Raw genomic sequence first — 17506 nt, 5'->3', positions numbered from 1 at the left:
GGCAGCAAGATAAATCTCCCCATGGAGTCTAGACACTGGTGGAGGTGGTGGCTGATGACTTGGTAGGTGACTGATGAGGCAAAATGAGGCTGCATCTGAGGAGACTAGGTGGTAATGTGGAGGTGGAGGGTACGCACGGCAGCAGCAGCATGAAAGGACTGTGGGCAGGAAAAGAACCATATTTAAAATGAGGAGCAGTGAGATGATAGGCTGATGGAGAAGGTGTGTCACTGTGCTATTGGTTAATTGTAGATCAGCTGATGACTCAATTGACAGCCCCGAACGCTGACAGCCAGAGATAGAGAGTGAACATGCATGCAAGGAGTGAACAGCAGGGTGAGGAAGAAAGTTATAGACCAAGCATGAAAAGTATTGTCTTCCTGACTGAACTTTCGCTAGAGCTTCCTTAGTATTTCATTACACTAGTTGTTACTGGGAAACAACACTGCCCAACACTGCACACATACACGCACAAACATACAAGCAAACAGACAGAGAAAAGATTAGCTCAAAGTGTGATTAGGAGAGAGCACAGGAATAGATTTGCGTTTTAGTCGACCACATCACCCCTGCAGCTTGGTCAAAAATTAATTTTGGGGTATTACAGACAAAGTAAAGTACAGAAAATTGGGTACTAGTATGGAATTCCAGGTACCAGAACTGGTACTGGTATTGGTTTAAACATGAATAACACCCAACCCTATCCATCTGTGTCGTGGCCCAATTCAAACACAGCAATGGAGAAAGGTGCAGTGCAGTGTGTGAATCCATTGTCATGATTGGCTGCCTGTGGAGATCCTGGGCCACTGAGTGAGGATCGTGTGATTGAACAGATCACATCCAGAGACAGCGCCATAACCAAAAAGTAATGACCTCCATCAATCATGTGCAGCTAAACCGCAAACAAGAGTAGAACAACACAGCTATGATGCATTACTCCAAACACCAAACCTTGGAAAGTCCTCATCAAGTCCTTAAGGCTTACAAGATATTCAAACATGAGATGTTTGTTTTCTTCTAAAAGGGATCACAAAGGATCAGATTCAAAATTGCATTTCCTTTGTCTGATTGAAATCAGATTAACAAGAACCTCTGTACATCTGTCTATGTACTTCCAAGATTTACATATTTAGTCAAGGACAGAGTTCACACACACAAAAAAAACATTTATAAGTACAGTGTTTTGCAGGTACGATGTCATTTCAAATGTCGTATATTTTAATAAAGTGACATTAGTGTTAATTAGGCTGATCAGGTAAATAGAGAGAGAAAAAAACAAGAAAAAAGATATGATTTTGCTCATCTGACAGATGTTTGTGTGTAAATGGACCAGTAAGCTTAAAAAAAGTGCTTCATTTTCTATATACTTTTTAAGAGAAGGAACAGATTCTTAATCGAACATAGAACATAGAAGAGACTGATGCCTTTTGCAGGAGGTGTTTAAATATTTCCAAATATGCTACAGAACAAGTTTATAAATAGATGAAGTAACAGATTAACAAATCAACCTTGTATAACAGAATATCTGTAGGCCTTGATTAATAAAAAGAGTCTTTGTCAGCCAAAAACAAAACTCTGAAAACTGAGTCAGTCTCTTTAAAAAAAAATGCATAAAGGAGTAATAAATAGGGAGGCCAAAGCAAACATGACCTCATATATCAAACTAAGGGGCATTATTAATTAATGTGTAAGCACATTAGTAACATCTAGAGGAATATTAGATTGTTAGATGACTTTCAGGTGTCAAAGTGCTGTGAAACAATCAAGACAGGATGACAATAAAACTGCAACCTCTAATGATTCTGTACAGGACCTTGTGAGAGTGTTTGGAAACCTCAGATTGTGTCTACACATTTCTTTCTGTAACTGAGGCCTCTCACGAGAGGATGGAATGATAATGGTAAGGGTTTCAAATAATTCAAATGCCCAAAATGTAAATAAGATTGATAAAGAGAAATGCTACTACTATTAGTTTATGATCAGATCCATTAGAGAAGCAGCTTTCCCAAACAGGTGTCGTCGCACTAATTCACTAAGTCTGGAGATCACTGACAGTTAGCCAGTGTAAGACCAGTTAGTATCCTCTCTCTAGTATGTAAGCTGGCAGAGAAAGTGTTTGTGAATCAGCCAATAGGCCACCAAATTCTAGTCACTATCGTCTGCATACAATTCAGTTTGGACTCAGAGCACATTACTTAACAGAAACAGCAAATTGTTACATTGTAAAAGAAGTAATTGTGGTAGATATCATCAAATATTTGTTAGTCATCACAATGCACCCCTGTCCAAACCATCTATGTCAGAAAATCAGTACTAGAAGGGACAATAATTGAGCATATGAAAATATGTATGGGATGACCATTGTTAAAGTGAGGCACTGGGGTCCCCCAAGGCTCTATTGTAGGTCCTCTTATATTTAAAATGTGAATAATATACCACCTGTTTACCCAGAGGTTCATATGCAAAAGTGTGTAGATGGTCAGAAAAGAATAATGCTATATCGCCACTAATACGTTTTCATTTTATGCATAACTTTTGCTAAGTTTTCATGTAGCATCCACAGGATTCCAACATTTTGAAACGCCTTAAAACAAGACCTTTAAAAATGCCGCTGAGTTTACAGCTAGCGTTTCAGCATTTTGGAACCTCTTAAACCAAGACCTTTGAAAACGCTACTGACCCCAATTTAGTTTGAAAACACCAGGGTTGTGTTGTAGTTTGTACGGGTGGACACAGAGACTTTTGAAAGTGATGATGCAGACACCCACTCCCCAACTGGGTCGTATCAGTCACTGCTGTCAAGCCAAAACATTATATCTAGGTTGATATTCCTTTTGTGATTTTATCCTTATTGTGTGAGTTTTGCTTTCTCATCACCATGGCTTCCTCTGGCTTTGCATAATGCTCTTGGTATTTGCTTTTCAGTGACTCCCAGTCTGTTTTCCGCCGCCTTGACCGCCTTATACTTGTGTTGCTTTCAGTATCAGTTCCACCTTGTCATTGGTCCACGCAAAGAAATATCTGATCTTACTTTTCACCATCTCCATAATATTTTTTGCATTTTCTGTTAGTATATAACCAGCCACAGAGTAAACAATCTGCTTCTTATTTAGACCAGCACAAGCATACCAAGTGTACGTGATGTCATGTGATATGTGATATGTTTTTAGGTGTTAACATGGACAGAGATTATTTCTTACACGGCGCAATTGTCTGACATTTAGGATTTTGTCAACGTTTTGAAGTATTCTTCCTAAAAGGAGCCTTAGAATGTACTGCATACTATAGGGCTGCCCCCAACTAAGAATACTCCTAGTCCTAGCAACCTTAACAAGCATAGTACAGCCTATTTACCTGAAATCCTGAGTGTAGAGCTGATCTCCTTCCAGGAGCTGTTTATAAGTGTGTAAGCCTATGGTCCACGGGAGAGATGTGAAGCTCTGGGTAGCCGTGCACTAAAATGATCAACTTTTTCGTGTTTATCAGACTGAATAATGTTTACGGAAGAAGGGAAAGATATCCGTCGGCTGTGATTGGTTTGTAATGTGACTTCATGTCTGACTGCTGGGTGTGGCCTCCTCCTGCGTCTGATTAAAGTTGGGTTGACTGTTAGGGGGCAGCCCTACTGCACACAGTTTTAAAGGTATTATAAATTATTAAAATATCTTTGGAATTTAATATTACACAACTTTTGAACTGAAGAAAAGGTTATAACCAGTTACTTTTCCAGAAATGTGTCAATACACATGTGCATTAGAGTGCTCTTTGGTGTGTGTAGATTGTGTTCTTACTTAAAAACAACCTCCAAATAAGAAAAAAAACATTGGTGAATGAAAAATCTCCATGGGAACTGTGTAAATAGGGTTGAAGAAGAAATTTCTTCTTAAGACCGTTGGTAAATGGGATCCATTGGGCTCACTTCTACAGTGAATTAAATAATGAAAATAAACTATTCCCCATTTTTCTGGAGACCCTCAGGGGTCTGTGGATCCCCAGTTGAGAACCACTGCACTAACTGATAATCAGCTTCATCTATTCAGGAGATGTCGATGAATGCAGGATGAGGAAGAGTTCTGTGGCTTTTAAGAACATGCACTTGTAGTTCGGCATCTGAGATCACTGCAGTTTCATGTTCAAAGCAACATTATGAAAAGTTAAAATCAAGAAGTGGATGATGTTTTTATTTATATGTAGAGATAAACTATGTAAAGCAGCATTGTGAGAGTTGTGCAGACAATAGCCTGTCGATGTTGTCCAATATTTTCAGTTTCCTCAACAGGATTGAAAGGCAACAATGATACCAGCGATGAGGCATGTGGTCTTAAGACATCTGATTTTAGAGATCATATGACTGGCTTTCATCTGTGAAAAAAAATCCATGTTTTTGACAGGCTGCTATAAATCAATACGCAATGCTGATAAAGGCTGAAACATAAACCTGCCGGTGTCACCAGGTGGAACAGGGAGCTGAAGATAATCAAATCTGTCTGGAAGGCAGTAAGAGGTGTCCTTTCAGAGCCGGATTGTCCAACACAGCTCACATCAAATGAGCTCAAACTTATGCAGTCGCTCTGTGTTACCTTCGATCCCTTTGAAGAAACCACAAATGGTAATCTGACAAGGTGGTCACCTCTATTTTTGTTACTGGATGTGTCAGGGGACCGTGCTATGCAATGGCAGACAGAAGACTGACAGGGAACAGGAAGCGTGTTCAAACATTGAGAACCTCTGCTGCGAGATGTCTGGTCAAGTTTTACAGAGGAGAAGGGAGGGAGGCTGTATTTTGACAGCGAAATGACGTGGGCGTTTCAGTCGTCAGCAAGAAAAAGAAGAGCAGGCAGAAAGAGACAGAAAAGTCACTGTTTTGATAACTGAGAGGAGGTCAGCTAAAGTCAGTTGTCTATACATCTATCACAAACCTACCATGTTTCAATTTGATCATGTAATATTCTTTTCTTCTGTATCAAACTTTCACTTTTTCTTTGTGAGTAAGGAACCTTCTAAACCCAACAACCACTACATTATACATTTCTAAAGACACCTTCCACCTATATGTGCTATCTATAGATGGATGCAACACTTCACCCTTGGCATAGTAATGAAAAGAGCACATTTAAAGAGCTGCAGACGAATAAAACCATCATTCAATGCAAATTACCGTGCAAACGAGGGCAAGTTTAATCTAAACCTTTTTTTTTTTTTATGGATGAAGCTACAGAGCGGCTTCAGCTCAGGTTGTCTTCTTGCACGGCACAATACTTAAATTCCTTTCAACAATTTCCAACACACTCTACATACTCTACTGTAGGGAAATTCTCCTGCGTTGACTCCCTCAAGGGAAGTCAAAGGTCAAGGTCAGCTATACAACAGCAGCCTGAGATTCAGTGTCTCATTCAAAGGCGCTTCTTCAGCAAGGTGGATGCTTGCCAACAATACACTTCTTCATTTGAGAAAAGATTCAATACACCACTCTGCCAATTGTTATTAAAAGCTCAAACGTACAACCCTGTACCACAGTGCATTTAGTCCTCTTTGTGTGTGTGTATGTATTATCAGCACTGTGCTAATGTAGATAAGATTGACAGCCGCTACTGGTTCTTAGCTACTTTGTTGCTTGCTCTTATTCTGGAGACAAATACATGATAGTTTCACTAACTTTCCTGTATTATTAATACTATAAGGTTCTCGACTGACTTAAGAACACAGAATCTCCAATAATCATAGTTTCCACCTCTGATCTATTGCATGTTTAAAAAAAAAAAGTCCTTCCTGAAATGAATTGACCTTTGATGAAGCCATATACTCTGTTTCTGATTATTTCAGATGGGCCAAAGGAGGTCATCCGATTTTAGATGTGCCAGGTGACACCTATGAGGTTCTTGTGGATCACACTTTCTTCACTGAGCCCGTTTCCTGCGAGGTCACCAATGCACTGGGCAACACGAACATCAGCAGGAACGTGGACGTCTACTGTGAGTGCTTGTCAGCTTGATCAAGGGATCTTAATCACTGTCTGGATTGTCTTCTATCGTAATGTTTTTTGAGTGTAGGTAGTGCTGCATTTATATCCTGAACACAAACTGTAGAGGGGTGGTCAGTGTGGTGGGGTGGGTATTATAGGTAGGAGGTGGGTGTAGAAAGTACAGGAGAGCAGGGTTCATGTCCTAAGTCCTGTGTGTGGTTACGTTAAGGCAGCAAAAGCCCTTTCGATCAGGATAGAGGAGGATCATGTTTTTAATTGTAGACCTGTGTTTCTGTGGTAATTGATCATTTATCTCTTGTTATCTTGTTATATGCCAAATATATGTTAAAAAATCAGTATCAGAGTAATTTAAAATCAAAGTCTCTGTTTTTTTCTCTTTCTCTAAAACCAGGTGAAATGGTTTCAAATATTTGATGACTCAGTTGCGTTCACAAAAGTTCATCTAATCAAATGAGACTTTGGTTGACTGGCTAGCCACAACAGTCATATCAAACCACACACGCTTGTTCGTTATACTAGCTACTCACTAACAGTGCAATATATTTATAGAGAGATGGGAAGAGATATGTGTATGGATATCGGTGGGGCGCCCAGTAGGCATCATGATCAGATACCTAAACCACCTCAACTGACCCCTTTCGACGCGAAGGAGCAGCAGCTCTACTCCAAGCTACCTCCTGATGTCCGAGCTCCATACCCCATCTCTAAGGCTGAGCCCAGCCACCCTTCAGAGGAAACTCATTTCAGCTGCTTGTATCCGCGATCTCATTCTTTTGGTTACTACCCAGAGCTCATGACCATAGGGGAGGGTTGGGACATAGATGGACCAGTAAATCGAAAGCCTTGCCCTCCGGCTCAGCTCATTCCTCACCACGACAGTCCGCCACAATGCCTGCATCACTGCAGATGCTGCGCCAAACCACCAATCCATCTCACACTCCATTCTACCCTCAGTCGTGAACAAGACCCCAAGAAACTTGAACTCCCTCTCTTTAGGCAATAATCCACTCCCAAACACAGAGTCGGCCCACTTTTCAGTGGTCCAATCAAATGTGAAGGATTTAAATCTGTTTATATAGTTAAATCCGTTTATATCGTTAAATTTGTTTGACTTGACAATACGTCACAGTATAGATGCTAAGAAGACTCACTCTTGTTTCATTGGGACTTTAAAAGTTAAAACAATAAAAACATCCTGTCTCATGCTTCAAGACACATTTGACTTTTTCAGTTTTTACCCACCATGATTTCCCTAACAATAAGTGCTGTGTGTTTAAACAGATGAACATGAATATAAAGATGTGCGCTCGAATGTCTTTCTACAAAATGTCATTTTTGTGCTAAACAAAACCGTACAAAAGCTGCTTCAAACATATATTATATTGCAAGAGCAGATTGCAGGAAAAAAGAAATGTTTTGTCAGTTTCCTGACATGTTCAGTTTCAACATTTGGCAACTTGGTAGATACATTAATTTACACAGTACAGCACACCTCATGAAATGTATGACTCTTATAAATCGTTGGTGCTAAACGCTCTTAAGACTTTTTCTCAGCTGACAGCTTAGTAAAATAAAAATAAGTAAGAGTAAGTATAAGTAAGTATAGATCATTTCTTTCATGTATCTGTCTTCCAGTTGGGCCAAGGATGGCAGCGGAGCCTCAGTCTTTGCAGGTGGACCTGGGCTCTGATGCTGTTTTTAACTGTGCTTGGACAGGAAACCCCTCTCTAACCATTGTATGGATGAAACGTGGCTCAGGAGTGGTATGTATTGGTCACCAACAAGTGCACTGTACACATTGTGAGCATTTTAATAAGGCATGAGAGCAGTGATCTACAGCTGGAAGATGGTGGATTATAAATTATGAATCCATCATGTGTTTCAAAATATCAAGATTCAGTTGAAGATCAGGCATTTAATATACACAAGATTTGCTTATTCTACATACACAGTCCATTTTCATACAGTAATAATAATCATGGGAGTCATGGAGATTTTCCACTTCTTATGAACCTGTACCCAGAGATGGAATGAGTGCTAGAAGAGTATATTCAGGAAAAGTACTGTAACCTAAAGAAATTTTACTTACGTAAACTTTTTCGTGTAGAAATGCACTTACATAAAAGCAAAGAGTGAGTCAGCTAAAATGTACTATGAGGAAAATGAGGTTTAAATGTTTTATTTCAACAGCAGACGCACATTTCAAGCCCTTCTTTATGTGTACGCAGTGGTTATAAATGAGGACCCAGATCCCCCACACCCACTGACACTTGGTCAGTGATGGTACACAATCAACATGTATATTTTCCAGAGAATTGGCTAAATGCAGAATTTCACCTCCGTTTTCTTTTATCCCAATTTTCACACAGTTAATTTTCACTTTTTGTACACTGACAAAAACGTGCTGAAGTAAAAGTAAATTTTCTGTTACTCAGCTAAGTGCAAGTCCAAAAAAAAACAACTTTGTTACAGTGACAGTAGTAAATTTGTACAGGCCTCTGCCTGTAGAGACACACTAAACGAAAAAAAAAATGTTTTTTTAAGGACAAATTTGTCATTGTAGCCGGAAGTGCAGCAAATAAATCAAACCGTCCTTGGACTTTAAATGGGATTAACAGTGGTTCAGTTATTTGAATTTTCAAAACTCTCTCATTCTCTGTTCTGATTCTGAACAGTCAAACAATATTTTATTTCAAATAAGGAGCGGCAAGAATGCATAGCTTTCCCTGCAAGCTCAAAGGAATAAATAAAGCCTTCCTGTTGTTGCAGATAGAGTGCTCAGGATAAAAACCAGGTCGAACAGAATTAATCACTGTCTGGAAGACTTTCGAGTGCTTTGAATGACATGAAACATCGAAAAACACAAATCACAAGATTTCTCTTCTAGTCACCTCTTGCACCCTGCAAACTGTGCAGCATCAGTTACAATCTTTCTCTTTTGTTTTGACAGTGTCGAGCAGCTTGTTAAATGTTAATGCTATCCTTTTATGTGTCAGTGTAATTGGTGTTTAATTAGATAGAAATGACTAGTGTCTCCTCCGACCTTTGAAACTGTTTCCCTCACAACACAGGTGCTTAGCAACAAGAACACGCTAACACTGAAGGCAGTAAAGCAGGAGGATGCTGGGAAGTATGTGTGCCGGGCCGTAGTCCCCAGAGTGGGTGCCGGGGAGAAGGAGGTGTCACTCACTGTGAATGGTAAGTACGATGGCCTATCATGCACTGAATGTGAATGGCACTTTGTCCACACAGCATTTGATCCAGACTGAGAGTAATGCAGAGGAAGAAGCCTTACCTTAAGGCACCTGGTACAGATGAGGTTTGAGGTGCTGAGGATGAAGAATCTGGCCACACTTGACCATCAATAAGTAATGCATTGTGATGATGTCAATCTCAAGCTTTGAGAGAAAGGAAAAAAAAACACATTCAGTTTTACAAAACCACCCTGAGAAATAAAGGCAACCATCTCTGAGCCAAAACTGGAATATCAGCATTACCATTCAAAGACCAAGGCTTAGCCCCAATACAACCCTTGCCCCTACTTCTAAACACTTAACCCTAAGGTTTTGCAAGTTCATGTCAAGGGTTAGGGTGCCCTGATTTTTGTTGGGATAGAGGGGCGGGGTAGAGTGTTAGAGCTAGAGCTGTCGTTTCAGTGTATTAGGCCCTTATCACCCAGAAAGCATTTTGCAGGTTGCGAAACGCGAGGCACGCAGCACTGCCTTTTTTTTTAAATTAAATTACACCAGTGGGAAAAAAAAAAATGCTTGTTGCGCCTTTTTATTGTTGCTAGGCAACCACCACATCAAGTGAGAGGCTGTCAGTAAATAGTATTTTGTGCACAGGAAAACAGATTTCTGTGTGGGTACATTAGACCCCTAAAAAAAGAAGGTGGATCACAGGGAGTACCACCGGTTGGTCCAGGAGCTTCACCTCGATGATGGCCGTCTCCAGGCATATTTTAGAATGACTCAGGGGCAGTTTGACAACCTGCTGTCTGTCGTTGGGCTGTATAGTTCTGGGTATCCAGCAGCTGGTACCACCAGTTTCTCCTCCATTGTTTCCCAACTGTAAACTTGTTGCGGTGACCACCACAGAAGGCCTGCCTCTCAAATCATCTGATTGGACAATGGGAAAAAGACACTGAAAAAAGAGATGACATGGGGCAGTTTTCAGCTCAAGGAATACAGAGAGCTTCAGCAAAAACGCCAGGTGCCCAGAGTGCATAGCAACACAAGGACAGCAAGCAAAAAGCTTAATTCTTATTAAAAACAATTACAAACAGCCGCCTCCAGCTGCTAAAATGCTTTCTGTGTGATCGGGGCTTTATGGTCCTTTTCTTTAAAAAATAGCAGCTAACTAGCTAACTAGCTAGTTAGTTAACATTGCTTTGTTACTGTGATTTGCGCATGACATTCCCACATTCTGACATATTTCGCCGTTACATTTCCCTGCTTTGATGGCATGTGAAGTCCAAAATGTGATCCAAATCTGGCGGGGTAGTGGCTGAACTTGTTAGCGCTCTTCTAATGTCAGTGTGGATTGGCAGGGTAGAGGCACAGGTTGCTAACGTTAACCTACAGAGCACTGCTGGTGGCTTGGAAATAAAGTAGTGTTCTGTTTTTTTTATTTGATGACTTGTTTGATTGATTGCAAAGCTCTCTTATACCCAAACAACAGAATAGGTTGATTTCCATGACTTTCTAAACAACTAGTATGACCAGCCCCAAAACAACATGTATTACCATTCAAACGGTCGCAGATTTAAACACATCCATAAAAAAGTCGCAGTTCTGCTCCAAAACTATGTGGTTAGGTTTAAGCAACAAAACTAAGTAATAATGTATTTTAACAATGATCTATGTCATGCGATGTACATCACCTCACGTCACGTCACTAACGTAGCATGCTACATATACCAGCATACTAGGCTATGTCAATGTTGACTTTGGGATGGGAACACTGATCTCCTGGGTGAAAGTCCTGTGTTTGTTTGACCTATTCTCTCATGTAAGTGTGGGTCATAATAAGCTGCTTGCGCACTTGACCTATATGGTCTTCTTTTTTTTATGAGAAGAGGCTGATTGATTAATAGCGTGAAATTAAATTTTGTAAATGAATCCCAGCCACACATGCTTTTCTGTCTCCATCAGATGAATGGTAAACGTAATTATGATTACCGTATATTTCCAAATAGTCGCCCGGTGGCAAATAGCCGCCGGGCACCTAATAGCCGCCGGGGGTTTGACCCCATTTTGCGTATTAAACGCCGGTCCGATTAAAAGCCCGGGCGATTATGGGTCGGTGGTGAAGTGGTGCACATGACTCGTGCTACGGACAGACGGACAGAAAGTCACGTATCTAAAACAGAAAAATTGCTGACATGCATGGGGAATACAGCTTCTACAGGCTCGCCATAGCTTACTGTCAGGACTCGGGGACTAGGAAATTCGGGATCGCGGACGGTCAGAATGGCGATATCTGGTGTGGCGGCCTGTAACTGTTGGTTAAATGGCCTGTTCGGTTGGTATTTGGATAACTGGGGCTTTACTGGTATAATGCAATAGCACCACCAAGCGGTGAAACCCGTGTACACGAAAGAAATGACCCACTCTAAACGTTTAGAGATTTTTGTACAAGAAATCACCCCTACATTTACAGTATTAGCTACTATTTGGAAAAATACGGTATACTATTATCACCACTGTCATGTTTGTTTAAGTAAATGCCACCGATAATGATGACAATACCGATGTTGTATCAGGGCCATGAAGCATTGCACAATTTCGTAGGGGAAGGTTTCAACCACTACCCCTTGTAGCTCTGTTTCGAAGGGCAAGCGATACTTGAAAACAAGGGGTAGGGGTAAGAATAAGAAATGGGACTGGGCCTAAAAGTCATTCCGAGTTGAGTGAGGACAGTGTGGAGCTTCCCCTCTGCAGCACAGCTGTCACTGGGAGTTAATAAGGCTGCATATCATTGATTTCTAATGGCCAAATTCCACACCTTTATCTCCACTCTGTGACTGATGGCTGCAGTTCAATGAGAAATTATTCCAACCTTTTTGAATTAGTCAGCAGCTAGAAAACAAATGGACAGCTGTTTAATAGAGAGTGGTTTTAAGGTCACTCAGTTGAAAGACACTTAAACATTGACAAGCTTTAAGTTTCAGCCCACTTTCTGCAGGTAGGGTACTTCACAACTTAGTTGAATGTAAATGCCTTGGATTTTAATTCATTATTTAGCCTTGTAAAGGTTGATCCAAGTGAAATACAAAAACACATCATTACAAATGCTCCTGGGCTGACTTTCAAGTTCAAGCAGTGTGAACACCTAAACTTTGGCCGAGTCTGAACAAACTTTCAGAAAAGAGGTAGTTTGTTAAAGGACATATTTGACAGTTATATCATGCAGGTAAAGAGTTAATTCAACTATTCTCAAAAACAAAAGTATAATGATGAGTTATTATGTTTGGGGACACAGTGGTGTGGAAAAGATAATCATGAAATGTAATTACGAGTACGTTCCCCTCCACTTAACTCCATCTCTCCTGCTCCACGACTCAAGTTATTTATTTAGTTTCAATTTTTTTATTGTCATATGCACAGCAATTACAGAGAAGCAGTCGTTGGCAATGAAAATGTTAGATCTCAGCCTCCCTCCAACAGTGCTCATTAAATATGAATAAAAAAGAAAATCGTTCTACTGATGTGTTTTGTTTCTGTAAACGGTGGCAGGCCGGGCCCCGAGGGCTCTCCGAGGGAAAATGGTGTGCATCTGAAAGCAGAAAAGGAAATATTTGATTTCTCGTGGTCAGCAGTTCCTCAATTTGCGAGAGCCTCTCGAGTGTCAGGGCTGTCACTCTGTGTACAACGCGTACCAGCACAGATGCCAGATGTCAGAACATTTCAGACCCTCGGTCTGATCCAAACACCACATGGTGGTGACTTATTGGGCTGACGGACAGCGCATAATGACGAGCACTTGCCAGCTCTAAAGCCTGTTATCTGATCCTCAAACACTTTCTCGCATTTGTCTTTCTACTCACACTGTTTGAAGCATTTTGTGATTCAAAACCTCACCCCCTGCTTTGTACGCTAAAATTCCATCTACCTACTGACCGACGGGGGAGTGACCCAGCAAACATTTTGAGTAAGTGTAGGAAGACAGCTTCTCTCTCGCTCAGGACCAGTTCACTTAATTCTTCAAAATGTCAGTTTTGTACTTTGGCATCTCATACTCTTAATGAAAATGGATCTCTGTCCACACTGTCTGATTCATACTAAACATCAAGCAGAAGATATTCACCAGCCATCCACTTTGTGCCTAACACTCATTTACAAGCCTGTTAGTTCACTCAGAACCTGCAGTCCAAACTAAAACACGGGACTGACCATTGCTCAGATGGTCAGTCGGTTCATAACCCATCAGTTTGATGATGCATAGATGTTAATATGACTGCAGCATAATGACAACCCCTATAAATATAGTTGCATTACAGTTGAGACGACACTGTTGGGACCCTCACAATCAATACTGGGCAGTGTTATTGCCTTTAGTGTTTCTTAATGCTAGACATACAGTCATGTCATCAATATGTTCCTTTATATCATTCTAGTCGGTAATGCTGGAAACTGTATCTGTAATGTCGCTATGGTAACTGACCATGAACTGCGTCACTGTCTCATCGATCTTTAAGCCCATTGTTAGTCCTTGTCAGGGAATGATTAGAATTTGTCAGAGAAGAGCATATTGTCTACAGTGCATCAGTTTGATACTAGTTAGTCTGATTCATGCTGATTTACACTCTAAACACCCATATCAGAAAGAAATTATGTGAAAATTTCAAGCCCTTCTATAACCATTTCCTACTGACTTTATGTAGGTTTCTGCATGATAACCTTGGTACATACTGTATAAACCCATGTACTGCAGTGGATGCCAGTTCGGATCTGAAAGTCACACAGTTACTTCAACAAACTAAACAATCGAGGCAGCAGAAGACCAGCAACTCCCATATGCTGTGAGGTAAAATTCTTGTTTCTGTCAATGGATTTTGGTGGCTTTGAAGAAGCCAGTTCCCTTTCGGCAAGGGCTGTCTGACAGCAAGGTAAAGAGGTAAAAGTAATCTAAATATAGAGTACACTTTAACTGATAATGATTTTTTTTTTTTTGTTTGTTTTTTTTGAAGTGGTGACTAAAATGCAATACTGTTGCCCCTGACCACATCCACCAGACACAGGGAGTTGCTTGTCTCCTGCTGCATCTGATGGTTAGTTTGTTCATGTGATTGCTTAAGGGTGCTTTCACACCTGCCCTGTTTGGTTTGGTTCAATCAAACTAAGTTTGTTTGCTCCCTAAGTGTGGTTCGTTTGGGCAGTTGTGAACACAGCAATCACACTCAGGTGCACACCAAAACAACCGGACCGAGACCTTCTTGAAGAGGTGGTCTCGGTGCGGTTACAAACGAACTCTGGTGCAGTTCGTTTGTGGTGAGAACGTGAACCAACTGCAGTCACATGACACATTGTTTGGGTTAAACATGAGCATGTTACAGTCCTGGAGGATTATTAATGTGCACCTCCTCCTGTACTGCCTTAATATGCACATTCAGCACATCCAATGCATCAAAACATTGTTTTCTAGTTGGAGCCGCACCTCGTTTTCAAACTGTATGGTTTGACTAAAATGAACAATGACAGCAGTATAGTCCACAATGAGCAGCGCTAAAATCAACCTGCGTAGTTGTCCCTCCATTGTGACATTAGAAAGTGTCACATTTATCTTGCAAGTGTACTCTTCTTCAACGTTTTGTTTACTTCCTGGTTTTTTCCCGCATGGAAATTCTGACCAATCAAGAGTAGCTTTCTCGCACAAGCATTTTATCTGGTCTGCTTGTAGATGCTGCCGTGAGAACACGAACCAACTCTAGGCAGTTATACAACTTAATAATAAAATTAGTCCCTGATTCCACCCAAAGTAAGCAAACTCTAGGTCTGAAAGCACCCTAACTTTCAGACCCAAACTAGTGTGCCGTCCACAGCAGTGCACTGCTCAGCTTCTGTGCCCCAGCACTCCTGTTTGCTTCTCCAAACTGGGAGCATGCTTTCTACCATTTGTAATACACTGCCTGTGGATCTATGAATGTGTTTACAGTAGAAGTGCAGTATTTTATTATATAAGATCTCAGTGTGTCTTCACTTGGTTTAATGAAGGTTTGATAATAATAAAATAGCACCATCTTTCACGTCCGACCTCAGATCATCTAAGCTAACGCTTTCCTCACTCTCCATACTAACAGTGTCAGCAAACAGCGTGTGTGGGGGCTGAGGGAGGGGAGGGCATCAGCGCTGTGACCTACGTCTCTGCTTTTCGCAAATGACTGAGTGGGAGTTTCCTTTTGAGAAAAAAAAAACATGGAAGACAACACAGATAGACCCGCCCTTTAACCTGCACTACACCTCTGCGTCAACCTCAGCAGAACCAGTGGCAATATCACCGTTGCCAAGTAGTACAAAAGTACAGTTTATTTAATTCTGATAGTTTTAAACAATTTTTCAGATGCTTGCCTCATCTTTAAGGTCTTGCATGGACTTGCACCTCCCACACTGAGTCAGTTCAAAATGCAGAAGGATAGCGGCAGGGCAACAAGGGCAACTACCAGAGGGGACTGTGGTGTACAATACAGACATTGCAAGTTTGGACAAAAATTCTTCTCAGTCAGAGCCAGACATTACTGAAATATTCTTCCTTTTGAATTAAGAAGGAGCTCTAATTACCTAAACTTTAATGATAAACGTAAGGGATAGCTTCAAGCAAACCAAACCTGCAATCATGAATAATCATACTGTCTCTTCTCTGGCACTGCCTTTACATGCTTTTATTGTTTTTATATATATCTGCAATGTTTGTAGCGTGTCTATGTATTTTATTGTACTGTGTTGTACTTAAGTGCTTACTGATGCATTGTATTGATAACATTACACCACCAATTTGTAATAACCTGCCCAGGGACTACAAATGAAAATTAGCTCATTAGTTAACTGGCAGATCTACATTGATGTGGAAACTGAAATATTGATGAAAGTGCACTATCCCTGGTAAATAGATAAATAAATGAAAAAGAAAATTAAAACCAACAAATAAATAATGTCTCAGAATTTTCACTGTTAATAGGACCTGAGCATAGCTCTGCCCTTGGCGCTGCCCCTCACGGAGCGGTTAATGCATGCACTGCGATCGCCAGGAAGATGTATGGCTCAAGTTTATATTGTGGTGATTGAGTGTTTCTGCCTTGGCTGTGCCTCCACAGGTCCTCCCACTATCTCTAGCACCCAGACCCAGCAGGCGCTCTATGGAGAGAAGGGTCAGATCAAGTGCTTCATCCGCAGCACCCCTCCTCCCGACCGAATCGTGAGTCACTTCATTCCCTCTTCCATTTAACTGATTCATTTCCATATTCAAGAGATCTGGTCAATGTGCAGCAGGCATCTCATTAGTCTGTAACGTCACCAAACTCAAACAGAGACTTTCACAGACACTGGGGACAAAAGAACAGGTGCCATGCAAACTAATAAATGGCACAAAAAAATTGAGTAATTTTCTGTAAAAACAGAATCTGTCAAAATAAATTTGATGTGTGTCACATTTCATCCAGTGTAGACATGTATCTGAAGGACCGGTGTGTAAGATTTAGGGGGATTGACACCTCATTTCCACTTATGTATGTGTACAGAGACGAGGCAACCAGAAGTCCATTAATTCCTATGAGAATCTCCATGTTATCCAATGTGCCTGCGAAACTCCTCCCCTCCGTAATATTTCAGTCCGAAATTTGCCTCAACTACGTTAAGAAATTAAACTTTTGCTGTGGATTTCAGAGAGGCCATATGACAGTGTGGTAGCTCAGCCAATAGGCTGCTAACTAGCTAACAGGCTGTTTTCTCCAATTGACCTATGGCTAAGCCACGCCCCCCTCCACTCACTCGGACAAACTATCAACATTCAGTGACCGGCGCTATGGCAGGTGTCACAGTACACGGCATTTCACAGGAGGCAATTGATGTTTTTTGGGGACATAACGATCAGATGTCATTGAGAAGTAACCAAAAGAGCCTAAACTACACATTGGAGGGATATATTAATCATTTTATTGTTGAGAAGGTCGATGAAAAGCTTAAATTACAAGCCAAAATTTAGGTCACAGTGTACACTTGTGAACCGCATCTCGTTGCCGTCGCCATCAAAGACAACAAGTTAAAGTGCCACTGAATTNATCATTTTATTGTTGAGAAGGTCGATGAAAAGCTTAAATTACAAGCCAAAATTTAGGTCACAGTGTAAGCGTAAACCGCATCTCGTTGCCGTCGCCATCAAAGACAATAAGTTAAAGTGCCGCTGAATTTAAGGTTTTTGGCTCAGAATATGAGAAAAGGATAACGGCCTTTTTACCATCTGTACCAAGAGTGTCTCTCCGTTAGTTTGGTGCTACAGTATTTACACTGAATCATTCAGCATAACGTT

General features: G+C 40.8%; 1 protein-coding gene across 1 annotated transcript in view; it reads left to right on the top strand.

The window, feature by feature from the left end:
- The window catches only part of kirrel3a (kirre like nephrin family adhesion molecule 3a), a 299880-nt gene that overhangs the window by 254463 nt on the left and 27911 nt on the right, over positions 1-17506 (top strand). The window contains exons 7-10 of the mRNA XM_050034328.1: positions 5824-5972; positions 7619-7746; positions 9055-9181; positions 16296-16396. Of these exons, the coding sequence (XP_049890285.1) occupies positions 5824-5972; positions 7619-7746; positions 9055-9181; positions 16296-16396 (505 nt within the window). The remainder of the gene's footprint in view (positions 1-5823; positions 5973-7618; positions 7747-9054; positions 9182-16295; positions 16397-17506) is intronic.

Source organism: Epinephelus moara, chromosome 3 (assembly GCF_006386435.1).
Source record: "Epinephelus moara isolate mb chromosome 3, YSFRI_EMoa_1.0, whole genome shotgun sequence".
Classification (NCBI taxonomy): Eukaryota; Metazoa; Chordata; class Actinopteri; order Perciformes; family Serranidae; genus Epinephelus; species Epinephelus moara.
The sequence above is the reverse complement of the archived record's forward strand: the minus strand, read 5'-3'. Positions and strand labels throughout refer to the sequence as shown.